General features: G+C 35.2%; 1 protein-coding gene across 4 annotated transcripts in view; it reads left to right on the top strand.

Moving 5' to 3' along the window:
• LOC121381117 (protein kinase C and casein kinase substrate in neurons protein 2-like) overlaps window positions 1–19,372 on the top strand; it is a 53,166-nt gene that overhangs the window by 28,445 nt on the left and 5,349 nt on the right. For 2 of the 4 annotated variants that reach the window (XM_041510235.1, XM_041510236.1), the window contains exons 4-10: window positions 878–1,015; window positions 2,224–2,349; window positions 4,184–4,284; window positions 6,453–6,573; window positions 7,577–7,746; window positions 10,754–10,951; window positions 19,160–19,326. In XM_041510235.1, the coding sequence (XP_041366169.1) occupies window positions 878–1,015; window positions 2,224–2,349; window positions 4,184–4,284; window positions 6,453–6,573; window positions 7,577–7,746; window positions 10,754–10,951; window positions 19,160–19,326 (1,021 nt within the window). Of the gene's footprint in view, window positions 1–877; window positions 1,016–2,223; window positions 2,350–4,183; window positions 4,285–6,452; window positions 6,574–7,576; window positions 7,747–10,753; window positions 10,952–19,159; window positions 19,327–19,372 lie in introns of those variants that run through there. The other 2 variants (XM_041510238.1, XM_041510237.1) reach the window with 2 other exon arrangements.

The raw sequence follows: 19,372 nt of genomic DNA, 5'->3' as shown, positions 1-19,372 counted from the left end.
TTATTTTCCAGCCAATATCAATTATTACATGAATTGTTTTTGCCAAATTAAAATAAAATTTGCCAATTGGTCCTAAAATTTGCAATTGGCAGAGCTAGACCTGAATCATTGGTAAATATCAGCTTTCATTTAATTTGGATGGTAACTAGGCTAACAAGAAGCATGGAGGCTGGACGTAGCCGTGGTAAAGCACTCACTTGATGCACGATAGGTCTAAGTTGGATCGCCATCGTTGAGCCCATTGGGCTATTTCTCATTGCAGCCAGTACACCATGACTGATATATCAAAGGCTGTGGTATGTGCTATCCTGTCTTTGGCATGGTGCATATAAAATATCCCTTACTACTAATGGCAAAAATGATGGGTTTCCTCTCATCCAATAGTCTGTGAGTAATAATCAATGTGCTCTAGTGGTGTGGTTAAACAAAACAAACCATAACCTGACAGGAAGGGTATTAATACATAGAGCCTCGGTGGTGTCGTGGCATACGGCTGGTAGGTACAGGGTTCGCAGATTGGAACCGGCTCGTTCCCAGAGCAAGTTTAAACGACTCAATGAGTAGGTGTAAGACCACTACACTCTCTTCTCTCTCACCGACACCTAACCACTAACAACTAACTCACTGTCCTGGACAGACAGCCCAGATAGCTAATTGTGTGCCCAGGACAGCGTGCTTGAACCTTAATTGGATTATAAGTACGAAAATAAGTTGAAATGAAATGAACTGCCCACTGAACGGATTCTGAGGGATTTATTTGACAACACACAAACACTTTACAGTAGGGGCGGGATGTAGCCCAGTGGTAAAGCATTTGCTTGATGCGCAGTTGCAATGAAAATGAAAAATACATGGAATGTATTGTTGTTTACTTCAGGCTCAGAAACCGTGGGGGAAACGGTTACAGAAGGTGATGAAAGCGAAGTCCGACTACCACAGTGTATGTAAACAGGAGAAGAGTACAGCAAACCAAGAGAACAATGCCAGGGGCGATTCCACACTCTCTCCCGATCAGGTGAACAGTCGACTTGTTTATTGTAGTATAATCAGGGTCAAAGACCATCCACCTCTGTTTAATTCAACATGTAAAGCCCACAGCAGACCTCACCTCTGTTTAATTCAACATGTAAAGCCCACAGCAGACCTCACCTCTGTTTAATTCAACATGTAAAGCCCACAGCAGACCTCACCTCTGTTTAATTCAACATGTAAAGCCCACCTCAGACCTCACCTCTGTTTAATTCAACATGTAAAGCCCACAGCAGACCTCACCTCTGTTTAATTCAACATGTAAAGCCCACCTCAGACCTCACCTCTGTTTAATTCAACATGTAAAGCCCACCTCAGACCTCACCTCTGTTTAATTCAACATGTAAAGCCCACCTCGGACTTCACCTCTGTTTAATTCAACATGTAAAGCCCACAGCAGACCTCACCTCTGTTTATTTCAACATGTAAAACCCACCTCAGACCTCACCTCTGTTTAATTCAACATGTAAAGCCCACCTCAGACCTCACCTCTGTTTAATTCAACATGTAAAGCTCACCTCGGACTTCACCTCTGTTTAATTCAACATGTAAAGCCCACAGCAGACCTCACCTCTGTTTATTTCAACATGTAAAACCCACCTCAGACCTCACCTCTGTTTAATTCAACATGTAAAGCCCACAGCAGACCTCACCTCTGTTTATTTCAACATGTAAAGCCCATTTCAGACCTCACCTCTGTTTATTTCAACATGTAAAGCCCACTGCAGACAACACCTCTGTTTAATTCACTCTTATTTGAGATCTCTGACTTTTTTAATTAAAATTGTTAAAAAGTTCATAGTATTTTTTAGAGATGAAGCTAGTCACAAGAAGGTGTTAGCAACTTGACCAGTTTTGTAAAAATACATGTACATGTATATAATCAATGTTAGTCATCTATTTAGCAAAATAATTCACTACAGCATACGGGGCCACCCATTAAAACAAGTTAATTCTCATATTAGCCTTCATATAGAAATATAGTCTCCATATTGAATTACAAGCTAAAATTTGCATTTATTTATCTGTACGTAGTTAACTGATTAAACTTGTATTAACTCATTTCAAGTTTGAAGTGGGTAGCGCACACATGTACATACACTGTATGCTTTTCTTTTCTAAAAATTAGTGCAACAGTTGACATTATCAATATTCTGACAAAGATCTGACAATGTTAACTTGATTTTTTGACAGTTAACAAAGCTACAGGAGAAATTACGCAAACTCCAGACGGAAGTGGATTCGACTAAAGAGAAATACGAAGCGGCTCTGAATGACCTCAATAGTTACAATGCCAAGTACATAGAAGACATGACGGAGGTGAGCAGTAGGTGTAAACGGGAGGCTCATAACGCAGGGCTTGAACTTAACAACGGCACCGACGGCAGTTGTCGTAGTTGCAATATCAATTGCCATCAGTCAGGGCCTTCACCAGTGGCAGTCTTTTGCCGATGAATAAAAATTATTGCAGACTGTTGAAGGGACTATTTTTGTTTTTTATATTTGTTGCAAAAGTTACCAATGAAAAATTGCCGTAGGCATGCTCTAAATTGCTGCCTGTGAGCATTTTGCTTGTGGCAAAAACATTTAAAAATTGCCGTAAGTAATAAGTTATTAAGTTCGAGCCCTGTAATAAAAAAGAATGTGCAGTATTAGTCATCACCAGAAAAGGCGAGTTATCCCTCCCACTCTCCCCACCATATTTAGGGGAGTGGCAAATTGATCACCTTGCAATACATATGTTAAGTAAATTGTATTTGTAAGTTCATGTGATTGCTTGCCGCACACTATTTAACCTTTGGACTACTGGTTTAATTTTTGACAAAAACCATGTTGAGTGGGTACAAGTTTATACATTTTTTCTCACATATATTCACTTAAATGTTTTATAAATACATAAAGTAAAGTTCATAATTGAATCAGTAAGTATTATTTTTTTGGATTTTTATATTTTAGATCAGATATTGTTGTTTAAAATTAGGCAAAAAATCGAAAGAGTCTCATTTACTTACAGGCATTTGTAGCCAGCTTTCCAGTATTTATGTCCATTATTCCCAATAACTGGTTTTCTGACCCAAATTTGTTTTTAAAAACAAACTGCGATTTATATTCCAATTTTTGGTGATTTTCATTGGTAAAATGATCAGATTTATTATCAAATTGGCTGTCATAATCAACTATTGATCCCTGTAAATGACGGTGACAATCTGCCATTGTTGTCAAGTGAAAAACAAAATTTAAAGATACAGGAGACAGAGTTGTCTTCTGTTTCCTGTTAATAAATTGTTTTCAGTGAGTGCTGTGTGCAAAACATCAGTAAATATGAATTGGAGAATGCACTGTATACAGTGTACAATGTGTTGACTTGCGTGATGTCGGAAGAGATAATATCTTGCCTCCATTAGTCAGCAGCAGGTTAAGGAGAGTAATCTTCGGTTCTCCTTAAGTTCGCTCTTGACGAAGACTTATATTACGTGTATACCAATATACTGTGCCTTTACACTCAGTAATTTCCATAAAACTATGTTATTAGTATGGAATATCAATCTTTTAGTTTTTATTGGTTCTCCCAACTATCGATAGTTTGAAAAAAGGAAAGGATTAACAAACTATAATTCTAGATCATTGAGACATTTGTTTGTAGTTGCATTTATAATTTCATCTCGGGCGGGACATAGCCCAGTGGTAAAGCACTTGCTTTATGCGCAGTCGGTTGGGGATCGATCCCTGTTGGTGGGCCCATTGGGCTATTTCTCATTCCAGCCAGTGCACCATGACTGGTATATCGAAGGCTGTGGGGGTGGTGCATATAAAAGATCCCTGGCTGCATTAGGGAAAATGTAGCAGGTTTTCCTCTGATGACTAAATGTCAGAATTATCAAATGTTTGACATCCAGTAGCCGATGATTAATTAATTAATGTACCCTAGTGGTGTCATTAAACAAAACAAACAGCATCTATGAATGTTCATCTCAATGAATGTATAAATTTAATTAATTTGTTTTATTTTTATGTGCTTTAATTTTTAACTATGATCAACACCAAATAGGTTTATGGCAGACAAGATATTTAATTTAATTCTTCAAAATTCTTGTTTTCATATGCACTTCCATGTCATCATTCATGTTGGTTTCTTCATTGTTTTTTTTTCCAGGTTTATGACAAATCTCAAGATTATGAAAGAAAAAGAATAGACTTTGTGAAAAAGACTCTATATGAGATACATTCTTGTTTAGACCTCAGTGTTCAGCCAAAGTAAGTTGTGACATTATTTAACATCCTGTTTAGACCTCAGTGTTCAGCCAATGTAAGTTGTGACATTATTTAACATCTTGTTTAGAACTAGTAAGTTATGACGTTATTTAATATCTTGTTTACACCTCAGTGTTCAACCAAAGTAAGTTGTGATGTTATTTAACATCTTTGTTTAGAACTCGGTGTTCAGCCAATGTAAGTTGTGACGTTATTTAACATCTTTGTTTAGAACTCGGTGTTCAGCCAATGTAAGTTGTGATGTTATTTAACATCTTGTTTAGAACTAGTAAGTTGTGACGTTATTTAACATCTTTGTTTAGAACTCGGTGTTCAGCCAATGTAAGTTGTGATGTTATTTAACATCTTGTTTAGACCTCAGTGTTCAGCCATTGTAAGTTGTGACATTATTTAACATCTTGTTTAGAACTCGTGTTCAGCCAAAGTAAGTTGTGATGTTATTTAAAATCTTGTTTAGACCTCGGTGTTCAGCCATTGTAAGTTGTGACATTATTTAACATCTTGTTTAGAACTCGGTGTTCAGCCAATGTAAGTTGTGACGTTATTTAACATCTTGTTTAGAACTAGTAAGTTGTGACGTTATTTAACATCTTTATTTAGAACTCGGTGTTCAGCCAATGTAAGTTGTGACGTTATTTAACATCTTTGTTTAGAACTCGGTGTTCAGCCAATTTAAATTGTGATGTTATTTAACATCTTGTTTAGAACTAGTAAGTTGTGACATTATTTAACATCTTTGTTTAGAACTCGGTGTTCAGCCAATGTAAGTTGTGATGTTATTTAACATCTTGTTTAGACCTCAGTGTTCAGCCATTGTAAGTTGTGACATTATTTAACATCTTGTTTAGAACTCGGTGTTCAGCCAAGTAAGTTGTGATGTTATTTAAAATCTTGTTTAGAACTCGGTGTTCAGCCATTGTAAGTTGTGACATTATTTAACATCTTGTTTAGAACTCGGTGTTCAGCCAATGTAAGTTGTGATGTTATTTAACATCTTTGTTTAGACCTCAATGTTCAGCCAATGTAAGTTGTGACGTTATTTAACATTTTTGTTTAGAACTCGGTGTTCAGCCAATGTAAGTTGTGATGTTATTTAACATCTTGTTTAGAACTCGGTGTTCAGCCAATGTAAGTTGTGATGTTATTTAACATCTTGTTTAGAACTAGTAAGTTGTGATGTTATTTAACATCTTTGTTTAGAACACAGTGTTCAGCCAATGTAAGTTGTGACGTTATTTAACATCTTGTTTAAAACTCGGTGTTCAGCCAATGTAAGTTGTGACGTTATTTAACATCTTTGTTTAGAACTCGGTGTTCAGCCAATGTAAGTTGTGATGTTATTTAACATCTTGTTTAGAACTCGGTGTTCAGCCAAAGTAAGTTGTGACGTTATTTAACATCTTTGTTTAGAACTCGGTGTTCAGCCAATGTAAGTTGTGACGTTATTTAACATCTTGTTTAGAACTCGGTGTTCAGCCAATGTAAGTTGTGATGTTATTTAACATCTTTGTTTAGAACTCGGTGTTCAGCCAATGTAAGTTGTGACGTTATTTGACATCTTTGTTTAGAACTCGGTGTTCAGCCAATGTAACTTGTGACGTTATTTGACATCTTTTTTAGACCTCAATGTTCAGCCAATGTAAGTTGTGATGTTATTTAACATCTTTGTTTAGAACTTGGTGTTCAGCCAATGTAAGTTGTGATGTTATTTAACATCTTGTTTAGACCTTGGCTTTGCATTTTAGATGCAGGAATCAATCATGTTTTTACATCTAAATTATGAGAGGTGCTCCTCTTTTCAACATTACATAATCCAACTGTCAAATCAGTTCTGACTCCAGCAATTTTTTTAGAGGAAGTAAATATTCATCACCTCCATACTACAGATTGGCTGTGATAGTCATGTGATCCCTTCGTTCTAGACCTAGTGTTACAATTATCATGTTAGACACCAAATAATCTTATTTTAAAATGTGCTGAGGTGTCATTAAAAAAAATCTCCATTATATTCCTTTCTTCTACAACAGCTGTGTCAACATGGAGAGGTAGCCATACGCACTCCATGCACTAATAAGGTAGTTACTTTTGTTTTAACAAATTGTTAAGACTATCTGATATATGTTATTTTGATATATTTTGTTCCTCCATAGATTTGCAAAAGTCTACACAGACTTTCACTCTATAATTGGACTGACAGATGCAGATAAAGACCTCAAGTTCTGGTCAAAATGTCACGGGGTTGACATGCAAATGAACTGGCCAGTTTTTGAGGTAATACGTATTCTTGTTGTCTCGCCTTCACACAGGAAAAAGGCGAGATACAGCTATAGATATAGATACCTTGTGGTGTCGATGGCGTCAACGTTTGCCGTAAATCTTAAAAGTCACAGACCCTAGTTTCAACCAGAGAAAATTAAAACTAAGTTTGGTTAACCTACAAAGATGTAACGCATTTGGATGAAGCTACAATATAGTGATAGTCTGTGATGTTGAAACGGGTAAATACTTCTCAGATGCATGTGCGCTTTTAAAAATATCAAAAATACATTTCGTGTTATTATCAAACCCAGGATGACCAGAAGCACTTCAGATATGTGGAAATGCATAATCTAAACAATAAAATCTAAGTAGTGGCTAATTTCAGTGTTCAGAAATCTCTGTAATAGTGAAAAATATGTCATAGTGTGTAAAAACTTGGGTCTGTCACTTTAACATTTAAAGTTTTGTGTTTTGATCAGTTTCTCACAAAATGTAAAAAGTCCTAGGTCACTGAAACTTGGTTTGTAGTTGCACCGTTGGATGTTCATCACAGTGCACTGAACAAGTTTATTGTAGGCGAGACATTTAATTCCACAGAAATCTTGTTTGTTGTATTATTAATAAATTTGGTACTTCATTGAGATTTCTGAATCTTCATTAAAGGATATTCTGACGTCAACATTTCTAAAGTAATGATTTGAAGTGGACTCAAATCGTTACATGTGTACACAAAAATCGTAACAACTTTTTGAGGTATTACAAGTTCACTGAATTCTTGTTATTTTTTTATTTTTCATTCTTGGATGGATATGTTAGTTTTAATTGGGGCAGGAACTAGCATGTATAATCATTTTGTTCATGTAGGTGGGGTTTTGAAGGGGGGTGGGGTTTTAAAAATAAATAAATAAATAAAAATTCAGTAATCAAATCTTGTCTTTTGTTTTGGAATAAATGGAATGAAAGCTGTGCCATACTACTATCACATTACTTTTACTATTAATCTCTCCCTGAACAGGAGTATTCACCAGAGTTGCAGTCAATTTCGCGGAGAGGTAAATCTCACATAGGAGCCAATGACGGAATTACAATAACTGGGATCAAACACAACCGCGAGGAGAGCTGGGAGAGCAAGCCCCCGGAGAGACAGTCGTTCACCAACCCAGCTCAGATATCTCAGCCTATCAGGTGGGTTTGTGCTACACTGTGTCAACGTATTCTTTTTATATCTCTAGTTGTGTAGCTACTTGTCAGTAATTAAATTTCCGTTAAATTCATTCCGATTTCACGTCATCCTATTGCTCCAGTCGTAGCAATGCAAGTGGGTTTGTGCTGCACTGTCACAGCGTAATATTTATGTCTCTACTTGTGTATTTATTTGTCAGTAATTAAATTTCTATTACATTTATTACAATTTAACGTCAGTTGCTGCAATGCAAGTATTATTCGTTTAATAATCATCGCAGACATACGGTCAGGGAACGTATCTGTCGATGTCACTTTATAATTGGTACTTATTGTCTTATTGAGCATTATAGTTTAAAAACACAACATTTTATTCAGAACAAAATATGAACTTTTAGTGTTTTTATTAGTAGGAATGATTTAGATTTAATTATAAGAATTGTCTGGTGGTTTTGTTTTTTAATTATCGCGGTATGAACCAAAAAAATCACCTGCAAACTTGTGTAAATGGGTTCGCCGATTCACAGTTTGCGTTTAATTTTTTTTTGTTCATACCCTGATGAAGGTAAAAGAATGGCAGACAATTCTTAATTATGCTCAATCCATGGCTATACTTAGCCTAACTGGGGGATGTGGGTTGGGTGATGTAGTGGAAAGAAAACAATCTGATACAAAGTAAAATTGTATTTTATATTTGTCTGATATTCTGCTTGTCGTTATGCTTCTTCCGGAGCCGTATTTGGACGAAAATATTTTGAGGTATGAGAGGGTGTTCAAAGAAATGGGCACACAGTGATAGTTAGTGTGGTTTGTTTAATGATACCACTAGAGCACATTGATTAATTAATCATCGGCTACTTTTCATCCCACCCTGGTATATTAAACATCATGGCATGTGATGTAATGTTTGTGGAAAAGTGCATATAAAAGATATAGCAGGTTTTCACTGAAGAAAATGGATCAGAATTATCAAATGTTTAATATAATAGCTGATGATTAAAAATCTCAGTGTGTTATATACAAACGTTTTTTTTAAAACTTTAAAAGTTGTTTCCCTTAGACCTATGGTGAAGAAGAAACCAAGGTGATTTGATTTGTTCTTCAGGCTATATCACTTCTCAAAGTATATTTTAAATCATTGTGGCAATGGAAACAGATTACACATGTATGTCTTTTTAGTTGGGATTCTGAAAATTTGGCAAATCAAATTAGATTCCAGTAACTTGAATCTTTTAACAAAACAACAACAAATTTAATTCAGTGTTCAGGCAGCATCTATTAGAGTAATAATTTTAGTATCCAAATAAATAGAGAATATTACATGAGTGACCGTTAGATACTGTTTATCTTATGAATTGTTTAAAAACAAGCGAAAGCGAGTTGGATATGTTTTTAAGCAACGAGTTGTAAGATAAATGGTATCTAACGGACATAAATAGTATTCTGTTTCTTGCATTTCTTCAGAAAACAGTTTTAAAATAAATTTAAGCACCTTTTCCAACTGAAACCATATAGTTAACTTGTGTGTCAAAGACAAGTCAATTTCAGATCAGAGTGATCCATTCCACCATGCTTTATTTTGCAATGGATGGTATGGCAAATATTTTTGCATGTATGTGTGTTAACACTATATGTGTTATCAAAAATAACAAGTGCTGTTCTCACCAACGGGTGTGTAAGAATAGTTATTTATTAGTAGGGCAGTGGCCCCAATATTCGATCACTTAAGAAAGAAAGGACTATAACATGTTAATTTTATTGGCATTTGCTAATATTTGTTTTTCTTCGTACATACTTACTGGCAATCTTATTCATGAAATAGTCCCAAGTTTTGTTCATGCAGTATACGCCAACTAGAGTACATTAGAGTGCCACAATGAACAGTATGCAGTATTCGACCAGATGACCCAGTATTCGACCACTTTCTATATACTATTCAGTTTAAACGAGTATGGTAATTAATTAATTACACTGGTCGAATAATGGGTACTGGTTGAATGCTGGGGTCACTGCCCTGTCAATATCTGAATTAATGATTAATTAGTTATCGTGAAACGTTTTGACATAGCCCTAGCTTGTTATTCGTGAAAATAATATTTTGGATAATGTGGATAATAAAGAAATTATTATACTCGTGTATGAATCATACTGATTTTACAAAACTCGTGTCAGGATTCATGTATTACCCTCGCTGCCGTACAGGTAATACAATAATCCTAACACTCGTTTCGTAAAATCAGTACAACACACAAGCTCATATAATCTATATTCTATTACATGCATTTGTATTACATCAAACTACCAGAGTGGAAAAGCACCCCCCTTCTGGGAGTTGAAATTGAGAATAATACATTTCTGTATGACCTATATTAGAGAGTATAGGTAAAAGATGAAGAAGAATGGTGTGCGATCTGGTAAGAAATTAATGTGGATGATATATGCTAATTGGTTAATAAATAATAATTTTAAAAACCCTCAAGGTTTCAGCTTTAGACTAACAAAAAGAAGCAGATTAAAATGTGTTTAAAACGTGTGCATTTTGAAATAGCAGAGCTGTGTGCTGTAAAATAGTAGGATGCGGGAAAATAATTAATGGTGCAGCAAAATAATGGGGGTCAGCAGAACATGAAATGCAGTGCAAAGTGGGGCCGAAAAACCCAATAAATGGAGCAGCGAGAATACTGCATTGATTACCACGAATTGCACCATCACGAACAAAAGTGATTTCACAGTAGTATTTGTGTGTAGCTGTATGTTCAGACATAGGGCAATGTTACACACTGATTTTGAACATTTTAACTAGGTATTTATATAGCAGTTTCTACTTAGACATGGAGCCGTAGTAAATGCTAATTATTATCATTTTGACTAGGTATTTATATAGAGGATACTGATTATGAACATTTTAACTAGGTATTTATATAGAGGGTTGGTTTTTTTCCGACAAAGCAGTTTTAACTACTGATTGTGAACATTTTGGCCAGGTATTTATGTAAAGGTATTTGTTCAGGCAGGAGAGCTATGACTCATCATTGAATCCATTTGCGGATGATGATGATGATGATGATGACGACAATGATGAAGAAGTAAATGTCAACGAAAACGAAAACAGTGATAATGTTGATGACAGCAGCAACACCCCTGAGATAACAGAAGAAATAACTCCTAAAGTGACAAGCAATTTTTGCCTCAGTTTGTGTGAAGAAAAGTATATCATTCTGCAAAACAACAGCATTTTTTATTTTATAATTTTTTTGCCTTTCCTTTGCAGCATCTTGTTATGCATTTTGAGGATCTCCAGCAATTTTTGGCTTCTAGCACTAACATTTTCAGATCTTCTGACATCAAGGACAGCACCTAATTACTTTTCACTCACCTACATAATGTTTTCATTTAAACCGAGTTCAGATTAATTCAGCAGTTATTCAGTGTAAGCCGACTTTCCATTAACATGTTTTATTACATACCTATTCAAGCTTACTATAGTGATCAAGATATTTTGAAACCATGTGATAAATTTATTTTGTCACGCACATATAATGTGCGATCAAGACCGGAACTTTTAAATGGAGAATTCCGTTTATTTTCACTGCAGTTAGTGCCTGTTATTTACTGATGTCATATATGATTTACAAAATATGTCACATCGTATTTGAAACATTACACAAGACTGCTGCAGAGTATGATTCCTAATGTTAAATAAATCCCTGAAAGGAGTTTTTTTATCATCTATTTAACAAAGTGTTTTTATGATGTTAAATTAAAAACAGTTTTTGTAAAACATATAAGAAGGTATGTAATAAATACAGAACTTCACTTACGTTGTTTTCGCTTTCTATTTATTGCACTCATTTATTTTGCGAAAGAACATACCACTTGACCACTACACGGTCTCGTGGTATATATTCTTGCGCAAAATAAACGTGCAATAAATAGGAAGCATAAACAGTGTATGTGAAGTTCTGTATATTAATTGTTTGTTTCAGCACACGAAATTGTGTTTTTCCATATCTGCAGGGTTTTTTCAAGCCGATTACTATACAAAATTTTATGTTATCGGAGTGTACTTTAAGCTGAAAGTTAATGCTTCACATTATGATGTTACCACACTGAAGAAAAAAATATGCATTCATAAAAGACGTGCACAAAACCTTCATGGTATATGTGCACTAAACATTTATCGGCTCGGCATGCGTTAAAAATCACTTATTGATCAACTTTCTTTCTCAGCACACTGAATGCCCGTCCGTGGAATCGCATATATAGAAAAGGTCCTATGTACATGTAAATGCATTGTATTGATAAACTTGCGCACGAAATCGTGTTAATGAAAAGTGGGCCTTTTTGTTTCTTAAATATTGTAAACATGACGTTCTGTGTTTTTTGTTTTTTCTTTATTTTATTATTTATTATTAGAACTTCATTTATTATTAGAACTTTTGTTTGTTAAATATCGTAAAAAAAAATTAAACAAATTTATGATTCTTTTAGGGGTGGGGAGGGGGGCAGGGGTTGGTGTACCGATACATTTCGTATTAGTCAATTTTCTTTATTTAAACTGCTTTGAGATCAGTTTTACATCATTCACATTTTCCCTGTTATAAAGCCATGCTGTACATCATTTAAGTTATTAGCAGTAGATTAATAATAGGCATTTGATTAGTGATTTTTTTTTTTACCTGCATATGGTCAGAAGATCTGATTTTTAAATTTCATGATTATGTAAAATCAAATGTTCCACTAACATTACATTTAAACTTCCCTCGTGTATTCTTTCATTCCAGACCCCTGTTTTTAACCTTCATATCGATATTAGTACATACCTTTGATATATATATATATATATGTGTGTGTGTGTGTGTGTCTGTGTCTGTGTCTGTGTGTGTCTGTGTGTGTGTGTGTGCGTGTGTCTGTGTGTACATCTACATTTGTTGTATGTATTATTGGTGGAAAGAGGTTGATGTTAGTTGGGTTTTAGGGTGTATACTATCAAATCCCATTGACGACAATAGTAACATATGTGGCTAAAACTCCTACCTGCAGCCTATCAGTCGACATAAACGCCACGGATATAAATACTACCACCTCTCACCCTTAAAGTGAATCAGAAAAAAATTGGAGGTCAAGCTGCTCATTTCTGAGATAACAGGTAGCATCTATGACTATCCTAGTTACGCACAAAATTAGAATACTTTTTTTTTTACAGGTACCCCATACATGTTTCAAGCACAAGGCTACTTGATACAGTGGTACTTAGTAGATGAAATAAAATTGCATACATTTTTTGCCCAGATGAAACTATTTTTTTTTTACAACCAACACACTCACATTTATCACCAGTCACAGGACTTGTGGTGTTCACTTCTCTATCAAAAGTTTGGTGCACCTCGAACTTTGACCCAGCCGGAAGTTATTTGGTTTAGTAATACCTATACATTGTTGTAGGTGGAGGCAGGTTGATAATTTGTTGGTTTGTACATTTATAGTATTGTATATGAAGAAAGCTTTATTTTGGGTTGTACATGTACATGTACATTTTGTAGGTGAAAATGGGTTCGATCTTTTAAAGTTACATTTGATGAGGATAACAAAACAAAAAAGAGACCAGTATTGGTTTGGGTTGTTAGTTTTGTGTGTGAAATGGGTTTTACATGGATGTTAGGATGGATGTACAGTTGATATGGATGGGGGAAAGACCAGTATTGGTTTGGGTTGTTAGTTTTGTGTGTGAAATGGGTTTTACATGGATGTTAGGATGGATGTACAGTTGATATGGATGGGGAAAAGACCACTATTGGTTTGGGTTGTTAGTTTTGTGTGTGAAATGGGTTTTACATGGATGTTAGGATGGATGTACAGTTGATATGGATGGGGAAAAGACCAGTATTGGTTTGGGTTGTTAGTTTTGTGTGTGAAATGGGTTTTACATGGATGTTAGGATGGATGTACAGTTGATATGGATGGGGAAGAGACCAGTATTGGTTTGGGTTGTTAGTTTTGTGTGTGAAATGGGTTTTACATGGATGTTAGGATGGATGTACAGTTGATATGGATGGGGAAAAGACCACTATTGGTTTGGGTTGTTAGTTTTGTGTGTGAAATGGGTTTTACATGGATGTTAGGATGGATGTACAGTTGATATGGATGGGGAAAAGACCAGTATTGGTTTGGGTTGTTAGTTTTGTGTGTGAAATGGGTTTTACATGGATGTTAGGATGGATGTACAGTTGATATGGATGGGGAAAAGACCAGTATTGGTTTTGGGTTGTTAGTTTTGTGTGTGAAATGGGTTTTACATGGATGTTAGGATGGATGTACAGTTGATATGGATGGGGAAAAGACCAGTATTGGTTTGGGTTGTTAGTTTTGTGTGTGAAATGGGTTTTACATGGATGTTAGGATGGATGTACAGTTGATATGGATGGGGAAAAGACCACTATTGGTTTGGGTTGTTAGTTTTGTGTGTGAAATGGGTTTTACATGGATGTTAGGATGGATGTACAGTTGATATGGATGGGGAAAAGACCACTATTGGTTTGGGTTGTTAGTTTTGTGTGTGAAATGGGTTTTACATGGATGTTAGGATGGATGTACAGTTGATATGGATGGGGAAAAGACCAGTATTGGTTTGGGTTGTTAGTTTTGTGTGTGAAATGGGTTTTACATGGATGTTAGGATGGATGTACAGTTGATATGGATGGGGAAAAGACCACTATTGGTTTGGGTTGTTAGTTTTTGTGTGTGAAATGGGTTTTACATGGATGTTAGGATGGATGTACAGTTGATATGGATGGGGAAAAGACCAGTATTGGTTTGGGTTGTTAGTTTTGTGTGTGAAATGGGTTTTACATGGATGTTAGGATGGATGTACAGTTGATATGGATGGGGAAAAGACCACTATTGGTTTGGGTTGTTAGTTTTGTGTGTGAAATGGGTTTTACATGGATGTTAGGATGTACAGTTGATATGGATGGGGAAAAGACCAGTATTGGTTTGGGTTGTTAGTTTTGTGTGTGAAATGGGTTTTACATGGATGTTAGGATGGATGTACAGTTGATATGGATGGGGAAAAGACCAGTATTGGTTTGGGTTGTTAGTTTTGTGTGTGAAATGGGTTTTACATGGATGTTAGGATGTACAGTTGATATGGATGTTAGGAGGGATGTACAGTTGATCTGGATGGGGAAAAGACCAGTATTGGTTTGGGTTGTTAGTTTTGTGTGTGAAATGGGTTTTACATGGATGTTAGGATGTACAGTTAATATGGATGGGGAAAAGACCAGTATTTGGTTTAATTTTATTTCTTTTGATGAAAAGGCTGAGACTAGTTTTGAGACTAGACTTGTGATCACTTGCATGGATTTGAGACTTAAGTTTGGATTTGACACTAGGCTTGTGATCACTCATATGGATTTGAGACATTGTTTTCTTCTGGTATGGCCATGTTGGCAGATTTCTTGACAAACATTGTTTGCACTAAAAGTTAAGAAGTAAGTTGTACCTATATGAAAACTGTAGTTGGGGGGGGGGGTTCTTTTTTTAAATCCCATTTTAATCTGCATATGTTTTTTTTATTTTATTTGATTGGGTCAGAGTTTGTTTAGTTTTTTTGAGGGGGTGGTTATGTGTATGTTGGGGGGGGGGGGTACAGATATATGCAATATACCTTTTAATGATTTACTTTTCTGAAAAGTGCATTGATGTACTATTGATTTATAATTATAATTTGAGTTAAATGGTTAAATACAATTTTTAGTGATTCCATTTCAGTACGTACATGTACATTGTACCTGTAAATGTAGTTCCAGTCTGAGACAAAAAATATTTCAATTAATAATGTCGAGTATTTAATTTTAGATGAGCAATCGTTCATCTTAAATTTCCTTTACAACTCTGAGACAAGGGTTTTAAAAAATATATATATTAAATGTTTTTTCTAAGATAATACAATGTATATAAACAGCCACTTTATAATCATTTTAATTAGTGACATATTTTCATCAAATTCATGACAGTGTGCACCTAGTGTCATACATTAAGTAGTATATAATTACTTGTAGTTTAGTAATAAACCTTTTTTGCGTACTTTGGTGTTTGACAATTAACAAACTGTGTGGGTTTGTTACTGCATGTAAAGATGTATACATGTATGTGTAATGGACATTGGACATGTATATCTGGAATATAGTTCTTAAGATTAGCATGTGTTCATTGTACTATACATTATCTTTGTGGTGACCTGCAAGCTCAGATACATGAAATATATTGTTGTTGGGTTAGGTTTGGGTTTTTTAGAGGGTGGGGGGTAATTAAATTTTAAACAATTAAATCTTCCGATGAAGTTAACAAATTGGTAGTAAATTACATCTAATCTCTCTTTCTCCCTCTCCCTCTCCCTCCCTCCCTCCCTCCCTCCCTCCCTCCCTCTCTCTCTCTCTCTCCCTCTCTCTCTCTCTCTCTCTCTCTCTCTCACACACACACTCTCTCTTTCTCTCTCTCTCTCTGATTAGTGACATAGTGCAAGTATATGTAATATGTTGTTTATTTATTTTCTTCTTCTGAAATTAACATGTTAATCTTCCGATAAATTACCTCACCCTTCATAACTTCATACTTGTCACTTTCTTCAAATATATATTGCAAAGTTTCCTGTGATGGATTGTCCTACAGACTGCATTGCCAGCCTCTTGTTAAGGCACATTTTCTACCACATATTAAACTTTAAGAATGCTATTCTGTTCACAACAATTTTCTGTTTTAAATACAAATTCTGTTCTGGAAATATTTTGACACCTTAAACAAATTGGAATGCTTTTCTATCGGGGTTTGACCAATCCACTAACCGTCAGTCCTGGCTAGTGAATGTTTTGGTCTTGTTTAGTGGCAACACTCAGCTGTGTTACTATAATAACGGCAAAAACAAAGCTTCTGTAAGTGCTAGTAACTTTCTCAAATGTGGGCGAGATGTACCCCAGTGGTAAAGCTCTCGCTTGATGCACTGTTGGTTTGGGATCAATCCTTGTCAGTGGGACCATTGGGCTATTTCTCACTCCAGCTAGTACGTGCTATCCTGTCTATGGGATGGTGCATATAAAAGATTCCTTGCTTCTAATCGGAAGAGTAGCCCATGTAGTGGCGACAGCGGGTTTCCTCTCAAAATCTGTGTGGTCCTTAACCATATGTCTGATGCCATATAACCGTAAATAAAATGTGTTGAGTGCATCGTTAAATAAAACATTTCTTTCTTTCTTTCTGAGAAATTGTGTTCTTGTTACATGAAGTTAATTTTAGGTCGTATAAGAAACAAAATTATGAAGTAGATCAAGTTTTTGTATTCCCATTCCCTAGTTGTTGTTTTTTTGTGGGGTGAGATACATTTTCATTGACACTGGTACATGTAACTGTGGTTATTGTTTAAATTATCCATTTCCATACATCCTAAATGTTTTTGGTCATCCTGGTGTTTGTAATTCCCATGAAATGATTTTTTTTTTTTTTTTTGAAAAATGCATGTATCCCTGAGAAATAATGGGTTATGGAGATGAGAGCTCTAATCAATTTTTCAAGGGTATTTTTTGTGCCTTTTAAAGGGACATTCCTGAGTTTGCTGCATTGTAATATGTTTCCCACTAATAAAATATTTCTATGATTAAACTTACATATTAAATATATTTTTTGTTTAGAATATCAGTGTCTGTACATTCAATGTGTTTCTGGTCGTCTTAATATTTGTAAGGAGCCCAAACTGGATTCTGTTTTCAAATAATTTCGTACGTACGAAAACATTATATTTTAAGAAATTAAATTAAATTTAACCTTGTAAAAATATTGGAACGACCAGATACACGTTTAATATACAGTCATTAATATTTTTTGCAGAAAAATATATTTAACATGTAATTACAATCGTTAAAAAGGCTCGGTTAGTCGATAACACCTTAAAAGTTGCAACAAACTAAGCTCTGCGACATTGATTCCATCATCTAAACGAGGGAACAATAGCAATTATAAGTACATTGTGATATTTTCCCTTACAATTGGTTGTACATTTTTATAATCAATCTTCAGATCAGTAAAGTCCATGTGATCAATTTTCACTTATGATCAGTCACTGGAATACACAATGTATATTGGTCACAAGTCATTTTAATTTTGTGGAATTAAGACTCCCTTTTAGAAATGGGTGAGACATAGCCCAGTGGTAAAAGTGCTCGCTTGATGTGTGGTCAGTTTAGGATCGATCCCCGTTGGTGGCCCCATTTGACTTTCCCATTCCAGCCAATGCTCCACAACTGGTGTAACAAAGGCCATTGTATGTACTGTCCTGTCTGTGGGATGGTGCATATAAAAGATCCCTTGCTGCTAATCAAAAAGAGTAGCCCATGAAGTGGTGACAGTGGGTTTCCTCTCTCTCTCTCTATCTGTGTGGTCCTCAACCACATGTCCAACACCATATAACCGTAAATAAAATGTTGAGTACGTTGTTAGATAAACCATTTCCTTCCTTCCTTCATTTTTAGAACTTGTGGAAAGATCTGCATTAGAAGTTTATTTTAAGATGTATGTTAAATTTTAATACTACATATATTGGATTGTTGTTACCCAGTACTTACCTAAAAAACGTAATTGATCTGCATATGTTTGGTTTGAGCTGTTTTTGTGTAGTTCTAAATGTAGTTAATTACTAGCAGTTATTAGTTGTTGTTCGTTGGAAACAATTTAGGAGATCCTTCAACGTTTTGCTGTTGTTGCATGCCCAAAATATTTTTTACGGATTACTTTATCGTTACTGTTATTTGATAAGCTGTAATATCTGGTAAAAATAGCAAAAATGACACCATCAAATAAAACATAATGCAAGTTTAAATACAAAAGCATCTCTCTTTTTTCATGATAAACATGTCATTATTAATGCCCTGGAAACAAATTTTTCATTGGCTTTCAAAACTACTAATTATCATATTGGCACTGCTCATGCGAATGCACAGCCAAACATATTATATAAATGGCACCTTGTACAACAACCACCTGTATTTAAAGAGTGCTTGAGTTGCCAATTTCTACCCAGAATTGTACTGTATATTTATATAATGGGAGCCTTTATAACAATCACTTGTCTACATAGCTTATTTTATGTGTGTACTTCATTGTACTTTGTGGTACATACAATGATATATGTACATGTCTGTTGTACTTTTATTTATTTTATTTATAAGCTTTCCTTGTATGTGTAAATGATTTGAATTATTAAAAAATATATATATATATATTATTATTTCTTTTACATCTACTGATCTAGGGTGTTGTATTTTCAGGTTATATTATTCCCCCATTTGTATTACTATACAAAACAAAAACAGAAAACAAAAAACCCCATGAAAATTAATGAATGTTTTTTACAAATTGTATTTCGCAGCCACACGCGGACTCGCTCTGATGAAAACAATTCGAACCCGTTCGGCGACGCAGACATGGACGACCACTCTGACCCAGAAGAACCGCCCTCCAATGAGCAGGGAGTCGCAGTGCGGGCTCTCTACGATTACGAAAAATCCGAAGATGACGAACTCAATTTCAAAGCAGGTGCGAACATCGTCATGGAATAATTCAGAATAATTTTGAAAAGCCC

This window comes from Gigantopelta aegis, chromosome 9, assembly GCF_016097555.1.
Source record: "Gigantopelta aegis isolate Gae_Host chromosome 9, Gae_host_genome, whole genome shotgun sequence".
Classification (NCBI taxonomy): domain Eukaryota; kingdom Metazoa; phylum Mollusca; class Gastropoda; order Neomphalida; family Peltospiridae; genus Gigantopelta; species Gigantopelta aegis.
This window is presented reverse-complemented; position numbering and strand designations above follow the sequence as displayed.